The sequence below is a fragment of the Myripristis murdjan genome, chromosome 21, assembly GCF_902150065.1.
Source record: "Myripristis murdjan chromosome 21, fMyrMur1.1, whole genome shotgun sequence".
Classification (NCBI taxonomy): domain Eukaryota; kingdom Metazoa; phylum Chordata; class Actinopteri; order Holocentriformes; family Holocentridae; genus Myripristis; species Myripristis murdjan.
Window position 1 is genome coordinate 14227113 of NC_044000.1, and position 16394 is coordinate 14243506.

At 40.7% G+C, this 16394-nt stretch overlaps 2 protein-coding genes across 2 annotated transcripts; one reads left to right on the forward strand and one right to left on the reverse strand.

Moving 5' to 3' along the window:
• Positions 1–2000: 2000 nt before the first annotated feature.
• Positions 2001–12652, forward strand: pfkla (phosphofructokinase, liver a). Its single transcript, XM_030080691.1, has 22 exons — positions 2001–2255; positions 2763–2836; positions 3026–3103; positions 3935–4124; positions 4813–4978; positions 5785–5829; positions 5944–6052; positions 6247–6342; positions 6710–6802; positions 7505–7630; positions 7721–7785; positions 8170–8233; positions 8462–8608; positions 8713–8783; positions 9523–9610; positions 9711–9863; positions 10414–10578; positions 11136–11197; positions 11458–11569; positions 11731–11830; positions 11938–12043; positions 12199–12652. Exons 1-22 carry the CDS (start codon positions 2171–2173, stop codon positions 12344–12346), a joined length of 2343 nt encoding a protein of 780 aa, XP_029936551.1. The 5' UTR covers positions 2001–2170; the 3' UTR covers positions 12347–12652.
• Positions 12653–13424: 772 nt separating this feature from the next.
• LOC115379788 (neurofilament heavy polypeptide-like) lies at positions 13425–15945 on the reverse strand. Its single transcript, XM_030080693.1, has 10 exons — positions 15899–15945; positions 15761–15803; positions 15579–15666; positions 15303–15444; positions 15088–15155; positions 14479–14690; positions 14182–14317; positions 14059–14100; positions 13949–13976; positions 13425–13867 (listed from the first exon to the last, which is right to left on the reverse strand). The coding sequence occupies exons 5-10, from the start codon at positions 15130–15132 to the stop codon at positions 13722–13724; spliced, it is 609 nt and encodes a 202-aa protein (XP_029936553.1). The 5' UTR covers positions 15133–15155; positions 15303–15444; positions 15579–15666; positions 15761–15803; positions 15899–15945; the 3' UTR covers positions 13425–13721.
• Positions 15946–16394: the final 449 nt, after the last annotated feature.

Consider the following 16394-nt stretch of genomic DNA (forward strand, 5'->3'; position numbering starts at 1 on the left):
GTTGTTTTTTCACCGACTGAGTCTTATTTCTGTGGCAGAGGATTAATTTACCACTGTTTTGCACAGCTTGTAACTAAGGAGAACAGTTTTCCCTGCTTAGTCATCTGCAGAAACATTCACCTCAACAAGTCCCAAGCCTTTCAACGAAACAAATTACATTCATTTTTGTTGAAAAATATGAACAGACATTTTGTAGGGGTTGAAAAACTTCTGAAGAATTATTGCACAGTTGTTTTTACACTTACGTGTTATTTTGACTTTAACCTGAAACAGCTGTAGCTTACAAGTAGTGTTAAATGGCAAGGACAGTGAAAGTAATTACTGGAAGTTTTTTTTTTTTTTTTCCACATAATTCACAACATATTAAAGTGGAAACAGCAAACCTAGAATATAAGAACGCTTGACTCAAAATGACGATAAAATCTACTGACTATGCACCACTGCTTGTCCAAAGGTATTAGATTATAAGTATTAGATCATAGCATGTTAGAGTCATAGCATAGCATTAAAGCATTTTAAAATCTGAAATATTAATAAAAACTAGGGAGCAGGAGCCACTGGTGGGCAGCAAATGATCATATTTTTTTGGTGCAATGGTTTGTATGGCATGAAATCACTGACACTGCCTGTTTGAGAGCTGAGTAGCTGGTATGGATCTTTTTTTTTTAAGGAAAGACCAAATTATAAAAACTTCATATGAGCTCAGTATTTGGTTACACACTCTGATGTAAAACACTGACCATGTTCTGAATACACTGAACATGCCATGGCACAGTCCAGAAAGTTTGCTGATATATAGATATAGATAGATACAGCAATGGTCGGGGCGGGCAAGTTGAGGCTTAAACTCACAATTTCTGGCATGAAGGACAAAGCTCTATCTTACTGAGCTAATTAGAAAGTATCAATTCATGTGAGGCTTCACAAATTGACTACGCCAGTCACATGATAGCAGCTACCTATGCATGGAAAGGCAGATTTCAAACCACTGTAAAAAAAAAAAAAAAAAAAAAAAACAGTCATCAAGATAAAAATATGAAAATACACATATTGCATCTAGACAGCATGGAGATGTTGATCATTTGTTTTTTTTTTTTTTTTAACAATGATTGATTGGCTCCATGAGTGAAAAACTGATGTTTAAAAATGCCATTCTTGCATTGACTCCAATTGTTCACATGAGAGCAAAATTCAAAATGCTGTCAAAAACTGAGTTTTTGAGATAAAATTCTGAAATTTGCCACACATCATCTACCATGACTCAAAAATTAAGTCAATTTTTTTCATAAACACTGAAGATTTATTTACCAAGAATTTGCAAGTGTATGTTTACAATACCGTTTACAGTCAAACATTTTGATGCACTGTAGGCTTAATTTTTGATAAATCAAAAATCTATGAGGATCGTTTGTCTGAAGATGCTCTGTAGCAGGTTTGGTGACATTTGAGCAAAAATTGTGGGAGGAAATAGGTTTAATAAGTTTTACAGTTTAAAAAAAAAAAAAAAAAACAGAGTGATGGATTTCATAATTTGCAATAGGTTTAAATGTACAAAAGTTTCTTCAGTATTGGCGCTACATTTTGGTGAAAGTTGCAAAGCTGTAGCACATATGGCTGATTTGTTATGAATTTTTAAAATTTTGAAATTTAGAGGCTGGCTGTAGCGCCACTATTGGCTTGTGTTTGCAGTTGAGGTAATCTGGCATGGGACTAGACCTTTGTGCAAAATTTGGTGATTTTTCGCGCATGGGAAGTAGGATTTCCGCGGAAGAAAGAAGAAGAACACGCAGGAATACAAGAGGGTGTTGAACCGCAGGTTTGCTGTCCGTGTTGAAGTTGCCGGCTGATATATTGCTCACAGCTCGTCGGAGAGGCTGAGTTAAGTTTAAGACACCTTGATACAACAGGAGGCGGAGTTTAGCGGGCGCTTCGGTGTCATAAAACAAGCTCCTCTTCGTGACCACTAAGGTACGTGCGCTCCTTTGGACAAGGAGGAGCCAAACGCGGTCCTGGAGTCGGCCAGGGGCTGTCAACGAGGAAGTGAGGGAGGACAAACAAACATCTGGCCGAGCCCACACCAGCTTTGCGTAACTCACCCGCTTTCCTTCAGATAAGGAATATCGGCTTGTTTTCACCCAGTTTTTGTTGTTGTGACGGGAGGGGCTTCACAATGTCATCGATGCAGTTGGAGAAGCTGAGGATGACTGGCGCTGGAAGGGCCATGGCTGTTCTGACCAGCGGTGGAGATGCCCAAGGTAACTCAGAAACCCAGATAAAATGTCACCTGTAACGCTAGCATGCCTGTAACTTACCACGGTGTTAGCTACAGTGTGTTTGAATAATAGACTTTAACATTAACAACACTTTGTGAAGGATACATTAAGTGAAAATGCTCACGAGGAGCAGCCTGGTATCTGGCAGTTCCGCCCCTTTCTCAATATCACTAGCTATCAAGGTTCATATGTGTAAAGCATGCTATAGAAGTGAGTACAGACAGTCACCAGGAACTGCCCGGGTCAGTGTTTGTGTATATAACCCGTACTATCCACGCTCTGTGTGTCATTGGCTCTGCCAGCAAAGACAAGGACTGTCAAGGTTGCAGTTTGTCTCCACCTTTGCCCCACTAGACATCATGATGTCAGAGATATGGCTCGATTGATTTCACCATGCAGGATGTGATGTAAGAGCTGCTGTGAAATGACTTGTGGAGATTCCCTGGTGCTCAGTCTAAGATGTGCTAATTGAAATTGCCCCTCACCCAGGAATGAATGCTGCTGTCCGAGCTGTGACCCGGATGGGCATCTATGTGGGAGCAAAGGTCTATCTCATTTATGAGGTACAAGCTGCTCCATCCTCCACTTCTATTAACACCATGCTATCAATCATACACACACATGGGGTTACTCCCTTTTTCCCACCTCTGATCAGTCTACAGTGTCTGAGTAATGCATACCGTATTGCATTGAACTTACTCGCAGATACATGCAGTTTCTGACATTTTTACGATGTTGAAATTTGACATCAGGGATACCAGGGCCTTGTGGATGGGGGAGACAACATCAAACTGGCTCACTGGCACAGTGTCACCAACATAATCCAACAGGTAGGCTAAAGCAGACTACACGTATTTCAGCACCATCAGTTACTGTTCAATATTTTGTGGAGAAGCTATTGAAACAGTCATCCTCAGCAACTTTACCAGTAGCCTCTCTGATGCCTCTTCCTGGTCTAAAACTCTTTCTCTCTCCCTTTCCCCCCTCATTTGTATGGTTTTGATAGGAATTTTCTTCTTCCTCCTCTTCTTTCATCCATCTCTTCACACCCCTTCTCTCCTTGCCTGTGTAGTTCTGGTTATAAACTGGTAAGGGACCTTGCTGCATGTGCTATAACCGATTAGGCATTAATCAGGCGTTATCAGCTGAAGAGCTCAAGTTTAATGATTCAAAGAAAGTTGGAAAAAGTCTCATCGTTTGTTTTGCAATGCGGAAATGGTTTTCTTGGGTCTGTGCGTCTGACATGTTAGAAAACGGCATGTGCTTCCCTCTCTGAAGTAATTTGTATTTGGGTTTTTTTTTGTCTTTTTTTCTCCCAGTATTTCAGCTAAAACTTGAAGTCCATTTGCTCGCGTATATTTCAAGTTTTACACTCCCATTTGTGTGGTTGACTGTCACCTGCTGTGCTTGGCCTTCAGTATACTCCATCCAGTAAAATCACAGATACTGATCTTTACCTCCCATATCAGAAATTCATGCCTCTCTGCTTTAATTAAGTACCTGATATGACTGATATCCCATTAAGTGCCAAAGTAAAAAGGCCTGTGCCTGTTGTTCAGCTTGATTTTTTTTTTTTTTTTCAACTATGAGAAGGTCAGCTTTGCTCTCCTTTCCTGTCTGTCCTTAGATTTGTGACTTTTGGTGTTATGTGTCTGCTGCAGGGTGGGACTGTGATCGGCAGCGCTCGCTGCAAGGCTTTCACAACCCACGAGGGTCGGCTCAGCGCAGCTTTCAACCTGGTGAAGAAAGGCATCACCAACCTGTGTGTGTGTGGTGGAGACGGCAGCCTCACTGGAGCCAACATCTTCCGCAGTGAGTGGAGCAGCCTGCTGGAGGAGCTGGTACAGAAAGGTAAGGCCTGTCAACTTGAAAAAACCTAACATTTCCCGAAGTAAATCTTTTGCAGCTCACTGATAGTAATGTGGGTCCAAAAGTTCAATATCTACCTCATTATCTCCTAGATTTCCATCACTGATCATGCTTTGGTTGTACACACAGCCCTCAGCAGTCTGGCAGAAGACACTGCTTGCTGCTATAGGGTGCACACGCAGCCAGAGCATCGCCAGCAAAGGAAATGTATTGGGCTTTTGGACCCACAGTGCAATCGTTAGACTACAAAACATTTGGCTTATGCTGTGTTAGTACTGTAGTGGGCATTTTCTGCTTTTTGTTGGGGCTGTAAAAGGATGGCCTCATTAACCTCGATCATTTGGCAGATACTGAGGTGGATCTAAAGTGGCTAACTTGCTGTGTTTTTGATGATCCTGTGAACCCCGTGCCATGAGAATGAGTAGATTAATGAATTTTTATTTCTGAGCTATTCCTTTAAAGCAATTTTTCAGTGACCAGTGCAGCAATTGTATTGAAGTAGCACATTAAGTCTCCAAGTCACAATTTGTGTTTACTTATTCCCTCTTGTTGGATGATAATTCCCCAGTTTTGCTTTAATTTTATACCCTGGTCGATGTATATAATAGCAAGCAGCTACTGGCATGTGCAACATTGTGTGTGATTGTCTGTGTGTGTGTGCCACTTGCAGGAAGGATCACAGACACCCTGGCCAAGCAGCATGGCCACCTGAACATCGTGGGGCTCGTGGGCTCTATAGACAACGACTTCTGCGGCACCGACATGACCATTGGCGCCGACTCTGCGCTGCACCGCATCATCGAGATAGTGGATGCCATCATGACCACTGCACAAAGGTCAGAGCCGCCGACAGCACCGAAGCAGCTGTGGCTTCACCAAACCTAATGTCAACACGTTTCTTACACACATAATGTTTTGTTTGTTCAGTTACTCTTGTTAAATGAGTAATAGAATATGCATCGAGGAACAAAGTATTATTTTTATAAAGACAGTCTTAACATTAAGATCAAGATTAGTCTTTATTGTCTTTCTTAAGGGAAATTTGTCTTGGGCATTGGAGAGAACTCAGTTGATGTAGCAGCACACAGCCTGTCTATAAACACATATCCTTATACATGTAAATGTAAATTGTACTTTAATAAGATAAGATAAGATAAGATAAGATATTCCTTTATTAGTCCCACGGTGGGGAAATTTCACGTATTACAGCGGCAAAGTGGATAGCAAGATATGAAGCATAATTTACACTATAAACAGTATATACAGATAATAAGTACCAAATAAACAGTATATACAGATAATAAGTACCAATCAAACAGACTTAGCTGTGCAGTATTCAGGTGTGTATTACAGTGACCTATTTGCAAGTGATTGTAAAAATGCAAAAAAAAAAAAAAAAAAAAAGGGTTAATATTATGTGTCTACTCTATTCAAGCCTGTTTGGCATGATTTCTGTTATCATGCCCATACATGCCCAAACTATTCCTGTGCCCTGCAGTATGCGGCTACATTACACTAGACAGTCCTGTCAGTGTGGTTTTCATTATTCTTTTAAACAATGCTCTGTGTGTTGATTTGGGCACTAAATCGTGTGTTTTTCTTTTTGTTTGTTTGTTTTTAATGTTAAAATTGTGCTCCACAGCCATCAGCGCACTTTTGTTCTTGAAGTGATGGGACGTCACTGTGGGTGAGTCATGGTTTTGATCTGTCATGCACATAAAATATTGTCCTGTTACCATAGTGTCTGCATGTTAATGTTGTTTAATGACTTACCATAGGCCTACCTTCTGCCTTGATTTAGGTACCTGGCCTTGGTGTCAGCGCTGGCCTCTGGGGCAGACTGGCTCTTCATTCCAGAGGCTCCTCCTCAAGAGGGCTGGGAGGACCGCATGTGTGATCGTCTGGAGGGGGTAAGACCAGAATAACCTGTAATTTCACCCAGGGATATAGATTTTTAGTCACAATAAAGGCAAGCAGTCCGCAGTTTCCCTGAGGGTAAATTTAGACATGTGCATTCCAGGTGTACACTTTCAGTTGCTCTGAAATTGACTGACATGTTTGTGCTGTATGTGGCATGATTTTTTTTTTTTTTTTAAATCTCTAGAGTCGCAGTAAGGGATCCAGACTCAACATCATTATCATTGCAGAGGGGGCGATCGACAGAAACGGCAAGCAAATCTCCACAAATTATGTAAAAGATGTAAGCTCGTATTTTCCATCTATGATATCTACTGTTTTATTTGATGAAATGTTTGTAGAACTAGTCTACTCTCTCAGGGCCCAGACCATATGAATGCAGTGATGATTGATGACTGTGTCTATGTGATAACTACGTCCCCAAATCACAGCTTTTCCAGGCTTATTTCTGGGATTAACACTTTAAAACATTACTAACCAGTGTAGGCGGGGAAGCGTTTCACACTGTCTGTGTTGGCTTCTTTGCAAGCCTGTGACTAATTTGTAAAATGTCGACATAATTGTTCTCATAGTCTCCCCATAGTTTACATCTGCTAAACGGCAAACATATAACATATAATACAGTAAAATGCCTTCATGTTTCTGTGAAGCTGGTGGTGAAGAGGCTGGGCTATGACACCAGAGTGACAGTACTGGGCCACGTCCAGCGAGGAGGAACTCCCTCAGCTTTTGACAGAATCCTGGTGAGTTATAGAACAGACATCCATATCTCTGGTTATATTGAATATTGTGATATTTGCAGCCATGTGAATCATTCTTGTGGTGGAAGTTTCAATTTACTACTTGTGTTCGGGGTGTATTCTTAAAACAGTGACTTAACTCTGATTTGTTTCAGACTTATTGTTGTATACAACTTCTGTTTGATTTAAAAAAAAAAAAAAAAGGTTAGTTAAACTTTTAGCACTGCAGCTGGTGGCAAGTTCCTCCCTGTATGTAGCTGCTGAATAGACAGAGTAACAGTAATAGCATGCATAGTGCATTTTGTTTGCACACATGGCAATTTTGTTTTATGTGCAAGTCATGCACATAAAACATCTCATTTTAAGTGTATATTTCTAAAACATCAAATATTGCGATATTTTGACATGATAATATACATCATCAACAATCACTAACAGTGTTTTGCCATGAAAGTGCTGTGTCTGTAAGCCATTTGTTTGGCTGCAGATCTCTGCCATCTAACAGCTTCACTGTTAGTACTTCCCAGATACCATACACTACCCTAGACTTTAATTAGGCAAAGCTCATGTTGTAATCTGCATGGATTTAATCAGAGCGTTATGCATATCAGCATTGTACATTACTGCAGAGATGCTGATGACACGCTTCCAGCTCAACTTAGACATTCATTATTTCTGTGTGTGTGTGCGTGTGTGTGTGTTCAGAGCAGTAGGCTGGCTGTGGAGGCAGTGGTTGCCTTGATGGAAGCCACTCCTGACACCCCAGCCTGTGTCATCGGCCTCTCAGGTAACCAGCCCGTGCGTCTGCCTCTCATGGAGTGTGTGGACATGGTGAGTCTGCTCTCGTCCTCTCCTCGATTCATATTTGTGGACACAGGCATAAAAAATGCGGCTATATATTTACCTCACTGTCGTTTGCAGACGAAGCTGGTGCAGAAAGCCATGAATGAGAACAGGTTTGATGAGGCTGTCAAGCTGCGTGGAGGGTGAGAGCTGTGATTATAAATGCATAGTAAATATTTTTTATACATGGAGTGCTATCAGTTTCATTGCACAATAAGATTTCTACTACCTAAAAAAAAAAAAAAAAAAAAGATCACCTACTCTTCAAAAATGTTTATTGCCATGAAAGTAAAGCTGTATGTGTAATGAAGTTACAAGTTGGCTTCATCTGCTTATTCAAATATGATTTTTAAATATACCTCATTATTGGAAAATGCTTTGATGCATGGTAACTTGTGTTTTTTTTTTTTTAATTTAAGAGAAAGTAGAGAGGGTGATGCATTAAAGAAAGCTGTGGCACACCATCTGTATTCGTGACTTTATACATAAAAAATACATCCAAACTAAAACCAGAGTTTTCCCTGCAGGAGTTTTGAGAACAACTGGAACATCTACAAACTTCTTGCCTTCCAGAAGCCTGCCCAGTCCCAGGTAAGACTCCTTTTGACTCTGACACACACACACACAATTCTTACTAACCGTTACTCCAATCTAAACCTAATTCTAGCTTTAACTTTAACCCTAAAAAGAAGTACAGGAACACACACAAACACATGCACAAACTGCGTGAACAAATACTCCAGGTAGTGGCTTTTAAACACCAGTTACACCAGTTTAAACACAAATACATTCATTTATTTTTGACTTGTGCTCCTTCAGACCAATCACTCCTTGGCTATTCTGAACGTGGGCGCCCCCGCTGCAGGGATGAACGCAGCGGTGAGGTCTGCTGTGAGAGTGGGACTCGCTCATGGACACAAGGTCTACGCTGTCAGTGATGGCTTTCAAGGACTGGCCAATGGAGAGGTAAAGATGCTTCATCTTTATCACATCAGAGACATTTTAGAAATGAGTAGTTGATGTGACACTGAGAGGGAACTGGACTAGCACTGACGTGTGCCTCTGTACAGGTGAGCGAGATACAGTGGCACTCTGTGGCTGGATGGACGGGCCAAGGAGGATCACTGCTGGGGACAAAACGGTGAGGCGCAACAAGCCCCTCTAATTTAAAGGTTCAACCAAAACACAAAAAAATATGTTTTTTCCCTTCCCCCTAGTATCCTCTACCTGTCTACATATGTTCTGTGTGATTTGGCGAGGTTTCCAGTCTGTCACAATCTTCTCTCTCCCAGTATGTCAGTGCAGTGGAGCTGGATGGGTACTCCTCTGTGGAGCTCAAATTATTGTAAATTTACAAGTGAAAAACTTGACAATCTCTTTCCAAAAACATTGACACAGGTAATCCACAGCTTTTCGGGGTGAAGAGTTTTCCTGATGGCAGATAGATTTTTTTTTTTTTTTAATTTGGATAAGTACATATATGGGCAGACAATAAACAATCAAACAACACTGTAGACAATGACACAATGGCAGGTAACAAGTGAGAGATCAGCAGGATTTTAACATAATGAGCAGAAGACTGAGTACATTTAGTTTCTGCATTACGTTAGGAAGATTAGGTTTTAAAAATGGTTACAACTGGGAGGAAGAAATAGTAGTCTCTTTTTGTGTTTTTGGTGAATGGTCCTTTAATGAGGAAAGGCTCAGGATACACCTTAGTTAGAAAGTGTGACTTTCACTTGTTTGTAACTTAACTGAGTAATTCATTTAAAATATATAATGTTTTGCAGTGTTCACAATGTAAAATGCAGTTGCAAATTTTATGTCATCTTAACTGAGAGCAACAGTGAACGGTTTTATCTCTCTTTTGTATCCTTCAGGACTCTTCCAGGCAAATACATGGAGAAGATTGTAGAAACCATCAGCAAATACAACATCTCAGCCATTCTCGTCATTGGAGGGTTCGAGGTAGGTATACAAGACAGATGTCTGAGGAACCTGAACTGAATTACTTGCATCTTAATTTATATCCTGAGCATGTACCAACGTGGTTCTCACTCTTCTAAAGGGTTATGAAGGTGTGCTGCAGTTGTATGAGGCCCGCAATCGCTACGATGAGCTCTGCATTCCCATGTGCGTCATCCCTGCTACCATCAGCAACAACGTGCCTGGAACATACTTCAGCCTGGGAGCCGACACCGCTGTCAATGCTGCCATGGAGGTGATGCTGAGCAGATGGCAAATTAGCATAGTGGCTTTGATGTTTCGGGATTAAGAGTAATGGACCCCGCACTATGTCAGTGTAGCGCTAAACCAGAAAACATGACCTGTAATGAACTGCTTTATTACCGTGCTAGACCTTGTCATCGTCATACTTCATACAGCCTTAGTCTATGTCTGTAGCAACTCAAAAGACTCGGAGAGGAAGGACACCAAGGCAGCCGTCTGGTTCACTTCTGTGCCTCTTTGTAAATATAACACACCACCAGTGCTTGTGTCTTCATTAAAAATCAATCCTCACTGGGATGAGTCCTACAGTTTAGCTGCAGCCTTTTCAGACTGATCCTTCCTAGAATCGGTGTCAGCTGGCGTCGTCTCAGTCCTGAGGCTGATACAGTAAATAGAGAGGGGTTAATTAAGAGCAGGTGAACTTTGTTCCTCTCAGTGAGCGCGCCTTGTTTCTCTCTACTTCCTCACCAGCACTTTTGACCCCACCTTTGATTGCCACAGTCTCCTCTCACTCTGCCACTTCTCTCTGATTTCCTCTTCAGAGTTGCGACAAGATCAAACAGTCTGCCACTGGAACCAAGAGGCGGGTGTTTGTGGTGGAAACTATGGGTGGCTTCTGTGGCTACCTGGCAACCTGCACTGGTATAGCTGTGGGCGCTGATGCAGCCTACATATATGAAGATCCCTTCAACATCCATGACCTGAAGGTGAGAACAAAAGGAAAACCCTTCTGACTCACAAAAGAAATATATTTTCGCACTTACCCCTAATGCAGTCTATCCTGCTGGATTGTTTTTGTTTGGTTTTGCAAAGTTTCCAGTTGCATATGAGGATACATAAATGAATGCAACTACTACTTCTTGCTGAAAAACACCAGCAATTAACATCTGTGTCCAGCTAAGAAGTATGAATTTTTTTGTGGAAGGCGCTGTTGCTGTATTTCACATGTATATTTTTTATGGTCTTTGCTCCACAAAATGATCTGTCTTGGGGTGAAGGGAATCAGGGAAGGTTATGAACAGGAAACCTCACCAGATCACACTGATACTATCTGAATAGAAAGACTGCACTGGGGTTGAAGTGAGGAAATATCTTTTTCCTTTTTTTGTCTTTTCTTTTGTATTTTGGGTCACCTGTTCCCATCAAGAGTATTAGATCAGGAACCCAGGGGCGCTTCAGTGTTTGGGCCCCCTGTCTCTTGAGTGTTCATCACAGTAGTTTCCATCTTTTGTTAAGACTTCTAAAATACCTTTCCTCTCCACAGACCAACGTGGAGCATTTAACAGAAAAGATGAAGAAGGATATCCAGCGGGGGCTGGTGCTCAGGTAAATGACCCCCTCATCCAGCCAGAGATCCTCACACAGTGCCAGTTTCAAAATCAGTCTGTCCAGTGTCTCTGTGTCTGTGTCTCTGTGTCTCTGCTGCTGTTGCTGCTGTATGTGTGTATTATATAATCTCCATCCCTTGAGAGCAAATGTTTTATTTTTTCAAATGAAATGCTTATATATGAAATGTTATTTATTTATAAAACATTTAGCATGGATTTTCTTTTTTTCTCATTGCTGTTCTCACTCTCGATGTACAGGAATGAAAAATGCCATGAGCACTACACTACAGATTTCATCCATAAGCTGTATTCGTCAGAGGGGAAAGGCATTTTTGACTGTAGGGTCAACGTGCTGGGACATCTGCAGCAGGTATGGAGCCACCAGATACCCACAGTTTATTTTTTACGGAAAAACAGAGAAAAGCAACTTAGTTATTTAGGTGGTAACATATTTTACTTGATGTGCTGTTATGAGAGGTCACTAAGTAACCCCGCTTACTTTCTCTCTACTTGTGTTTTCTCCCTCTCTAGGGAGGAGTACCTACGCCCTTTGACAGAAACTTTGGCACAAAGTTGGGTGTGAGGGCTATGCAGTGGCTTTCAGAGAAATTGACTGAAAACTTCCGGCAAGGTGCAGAGAAGAAATCACACTTGACATGAATCAATTTTTGTTGTAAAGTTGTTCAGAAATTTAGGGTCAAGTGGTGGCATTGTACTGATTCCACTTCATCCCTTCAGGGCGTGTGTTTGCCAACTCACCAGAGTCCGTGTGCGTGCTTGGCCTCAACAAGAAGGTCATTAGCTTCACCCCTGTCAGCGAACTGAAGGATGAGACTGATTTCGAGTAAGTAGTGAACAAAACTCCATTCACTTTTTGTCAAATGACTTAATAATTATTTTATGTTAATAACTTAACTCTTATTAATGGGGTAATGGATTAGATCTCAGAAGCACAAGTGCACTGAATGTAGTAGTACAATGTATGCCTCTGTTTTGCAGGCATCGCATACCGACGGTCCAGTGGTGGTTGAATATGCGCCCAGTGCTTAAAATGTTGGCCAAATACCAAACCAGCTTTGATGAATATGTGCCAGGAGAGATCGAGCACGTGACTCGACGTTCCCTCAGCATTGACCCTGGCTTCTAGACACTGCAGGACTCTGCACCCTCAACCCTTATCAATCAATCCATCCTGCCTGCTTCTATTAAGACTGCATACAGTACAAGTTTGTGATACAGCTCTTATGCTACTGAGGGACTGACGGCATGGAAATTTATTCTTGCCACTGCAAAACCTTATAAACCCCCCTTCCCCATTTGTACAGCAGTATTTGTGATATGAGCTCCTATGCTACTGTGGAATTAATGGCATTTAAAAATAGCATTAACCTCAGTCTAAGATGTTGTTGTAGTCATAACTATATTTAATGAATGATTAAAGAATGCACTAAAATAATTTTTAATCAATTGACTGAGGAAGGTGTATCTACAAATATTAGATTTACTACTGAATAGTTTAAAAGCAGAGTGCACAGAATATGAGGTGTAAATGGTTTGTGCCCAGAATTACATACCAAAGTAAATACTCACTTAGATAAATCACAATAATTTGCTAAATAATTTGTAATAAGTTGAGCATACAAGCACTTGTATTGTCAGAACAGCATCTTGAGGGAAATTAATGCTCAAAATGTAAAGGTATAAGTTGGTGTCTAGTCGAATATCCATTTTAAATGTCTGTATCTGAATCTGAGCTGGAAGCAAACATAAAATAATATTGTGTATCTGTGAGCATAATCAATGAGTCAAGCATCTGAGGACTTTATTTGACAGTACTGTAACAGGCTAATGTCTCCTTACAGCACCAGTGGGAGATAGAGAGGCCTAACACATAACAAAAGCTCCTGTATTTGCACAAAAACAAAAATTTGGTTTGATTTAGTATGTGGTTGTATACTTGTTTACCATGAGACAGTCACATGGCTTCTGATCTCATGGTGCCAGTTGTTCTTAGAAATGCAATTTTCCTGCTGTTTCATATATTGTATGATATTGCTTCTGCCATTCATAAAAACAGAACAGCTAACTGAAAACAAATCTCAGCTGGAGCTGAATTACTCTGAATATTTCATAGATACTTTCATCACAACTACTAAAAAATTGTAAAGTCTCCAAAGAAAGATAAATGAATGTCATTGCATTTAATTTTGATAATGATTATATACGCCTTCAGTAAAACATAAATAATGATAATGTCGGAAATGCTTTCAATTCTTCTGTTCTTACATGTCTTATTTAAGATAAACATACAAATATATACATAAACATAACTGCAAATAAATCCAATTTTTGGAGAACCTGTAAATAACTTCACTTTTTTGAAACTGTTAAAGTCTTCTGAACTTGAACTTCTGAACTGATTTGAGGAAAACAATGTTAAACCAGTGAAATCCTATCTTATTACTGTCACTGTCAAAGAAGGAAACAGGACAGGAACTGGTCCTACAAATTCAACGTTTTTCTTAAAACTTTCCAAAGTTGAATGAGAAGGAAAAGTCATCACTGCTAGTCTTATCTTGGTCAGCTGTAGTTGTCTGGGGACTCTTTGAGGCAAAGGAAAACTGGAAGTCCTCACACTTGTCTGTTTGCTCAAACAGAAACCCCGTGCCTACAGATACATGTTCACAGGTTAAAGTGGGCAACATATACATACTGCATGAAATCATATTCAAAAACATCTTATATTTACCGCTTGGTGATTGGGATTCAGAGATTTTCTGAAAAGACAGATGAACACAGTTTGGTATTTTTGTCATTAATATACTGTATGAAGTAAAGGTCACAGTGAACGTGTAGTACCTTGTCACTGAAATAAGAGCTAGTGAAGGTGAAAGGTGACTCCTGCAAGGAAACATACGTTAGTCAAATATTGAGAATCAGTGATTACTTTTAACTCTACTGGCCCTTTTCCTCACCCCTCACCTCCTCTTGGGAAGAGCCCATGTCAAACCCAAATCTAGAAAAGCCTGTGGGGCTGCGACCAGAGTTCATGGAGAACAGGGAAGCTGGAGACTTGACTTCAGAGGTCCCTTTGGATGGGGAACTGCTGGGGCTACAGCTGAAGAGAAAACCAGAGAACAAATTATCCTTGTCACTGACAGTCATAACATTGGTTCATATTAACTGCTATGTTGATTAGTCGAGACATGGGTTGTATCAACTTTGTGTACAGCACACTGAGGCTGTGTTACACAACTTCACAAACGAAATGATGATTACCCGAGTGAGAATGTTGGGGTTGAAAACATATCTTTAACTCTAGCTGGCGAGGACTGGGGACTGGCTCTTGGAGAAGACTGAGGTAAAGCACTGTGTCCCTTATTATCCTCCTCGTCTGTACTGAGTGGTGCCTGCTCCTCTTCCACAGCTACTCCATCCTCCATCTCCTCTTCCACCGCCTCATCTGTGTCTGATATGATGGCTGCTTCCTCCTATTTATAAAATAACTTGAGTGTTTCCACTAGGAACACGGGATGCCTCTAAAATGGTATTTACTGTCTAGACTCTGACACTGAGTGCTGCTGAGAGCTTTGATCATTTATAATTTGTCCAAGTGTGCAACAGACTTATATTACATAATGAAGCAAAAGTCATTCACTGAATATCATAACAACATAAGTATCAAACAGGCTGAAGACCATATGGCTCCTGGTTTTGCAAGAGAGATCACACACAAACATGGTGATTTTACTTCCATTGACTGTAAGAGCAGTATTATTAAATATTCAAATTTAATATTTCACTCAATACACTCATACTTTTGGCATCTTCAAACACAGTAAGAGAGAAACTAATGGGTAAGCTAAAAAAAAAACAAAAAAACAAGACCTGTTCCTCTGGTGCGCTCTCCTGGTCCTGATCCTCAAAGGCCATTTGATCTGATTGTTGTTTTTGTTCTGGAGGAATTAATTAACCATTTTGATGATGGGTTATGTGAGAATCCTGCAAATCTCAGAGCTCAAAATATTGTGTCACATAATATCCAAAGGAGCTGGAAGATCAGTGCATTCAGTGAAATACATGTCAAAGTTTGCTATACACACTGTACAACTGCGGATGAGAAAACAGTTGATGGCTTGCTTCCTCTGGTGCTACAGGGTAGGAAGGAGTATCCTGGGCTTTGCAATTCTCCTCAACCTCTTCAGCATTTGCCTCTCCAGATGTTTTATGGCCATCCTGAGAAATCTGTTCGGAGTTTATATTGGAGTTTATATTTTGCATGAACGATGTGTAGTGCAGCAGGTAAAAAAAAAAAAAGAAAAAAAAAAAGAAGAAGTTAGTATTTTAGCACCTTTCAAAAGGATGATGATTGTGAGTACCTTTATCTGGGCAAGATTAAGCGAGGAGATCTCTGTCTGATGATCTAACTGTTTCTCCGGTGCAGTTATGGTCAGCTCGCCAGAATCGCTAAAGGGAAAAATGGATATGATCAGAGAAAAACGAAGCTTTGCTAGAGGCTAAGTTTTATTTTTCTTACCCGTGAGGATCCTCTGATGGATACCTGTCTGGTGGTTTCTCAGTGGAAGAAGAAATGACTGTTTGACCTGGTCAGGCAGAGATGAAATGAACTGTGTAAAGAGCTGCAAACAATCCAGCCCTACCACAGCAAGGTATTTGGATTATGTAATAAGTTTATTACCAACTAGACCGTCCAGCTCTTTCTGTTTTATTGCTATCTGATCCTCACAGGCGTTGATTCGACACTCGATCGCCTCATTTTCAGCTTGTAGTGTGAGAAGCTTTCCAGCAAGAGGCCTTTGGTGGTAATACTCTTTATGCTCCTGGAACAACTTCCAGTAGTTTGCAATCCTCTCATCGAAGACCTCCCTTATTGGGTTACAAATGAGAAACATGTCAGCTTGATTTAGCATCACACGCTAAAATGCCTTGGGATAGTGTCAAAATCAACCGTGGCAGCTTACACGTCTTGGTTGTAGCTCGCTTCTCTCCTCTCCAGTTCTGCTTTCAGCGTCTTCTCATACTGAAGAAGCTGGCTGTGAGATGCCTTCATGCTGAACAGGTAGCAAGTGATAAAGACAGTACCAGTGCACACATGGAATACATTGTATGCACCTTAATAAAATGTTAAAATAAATATTACACCCCAGCTGTAATCACAAATCATCATCAGTGTG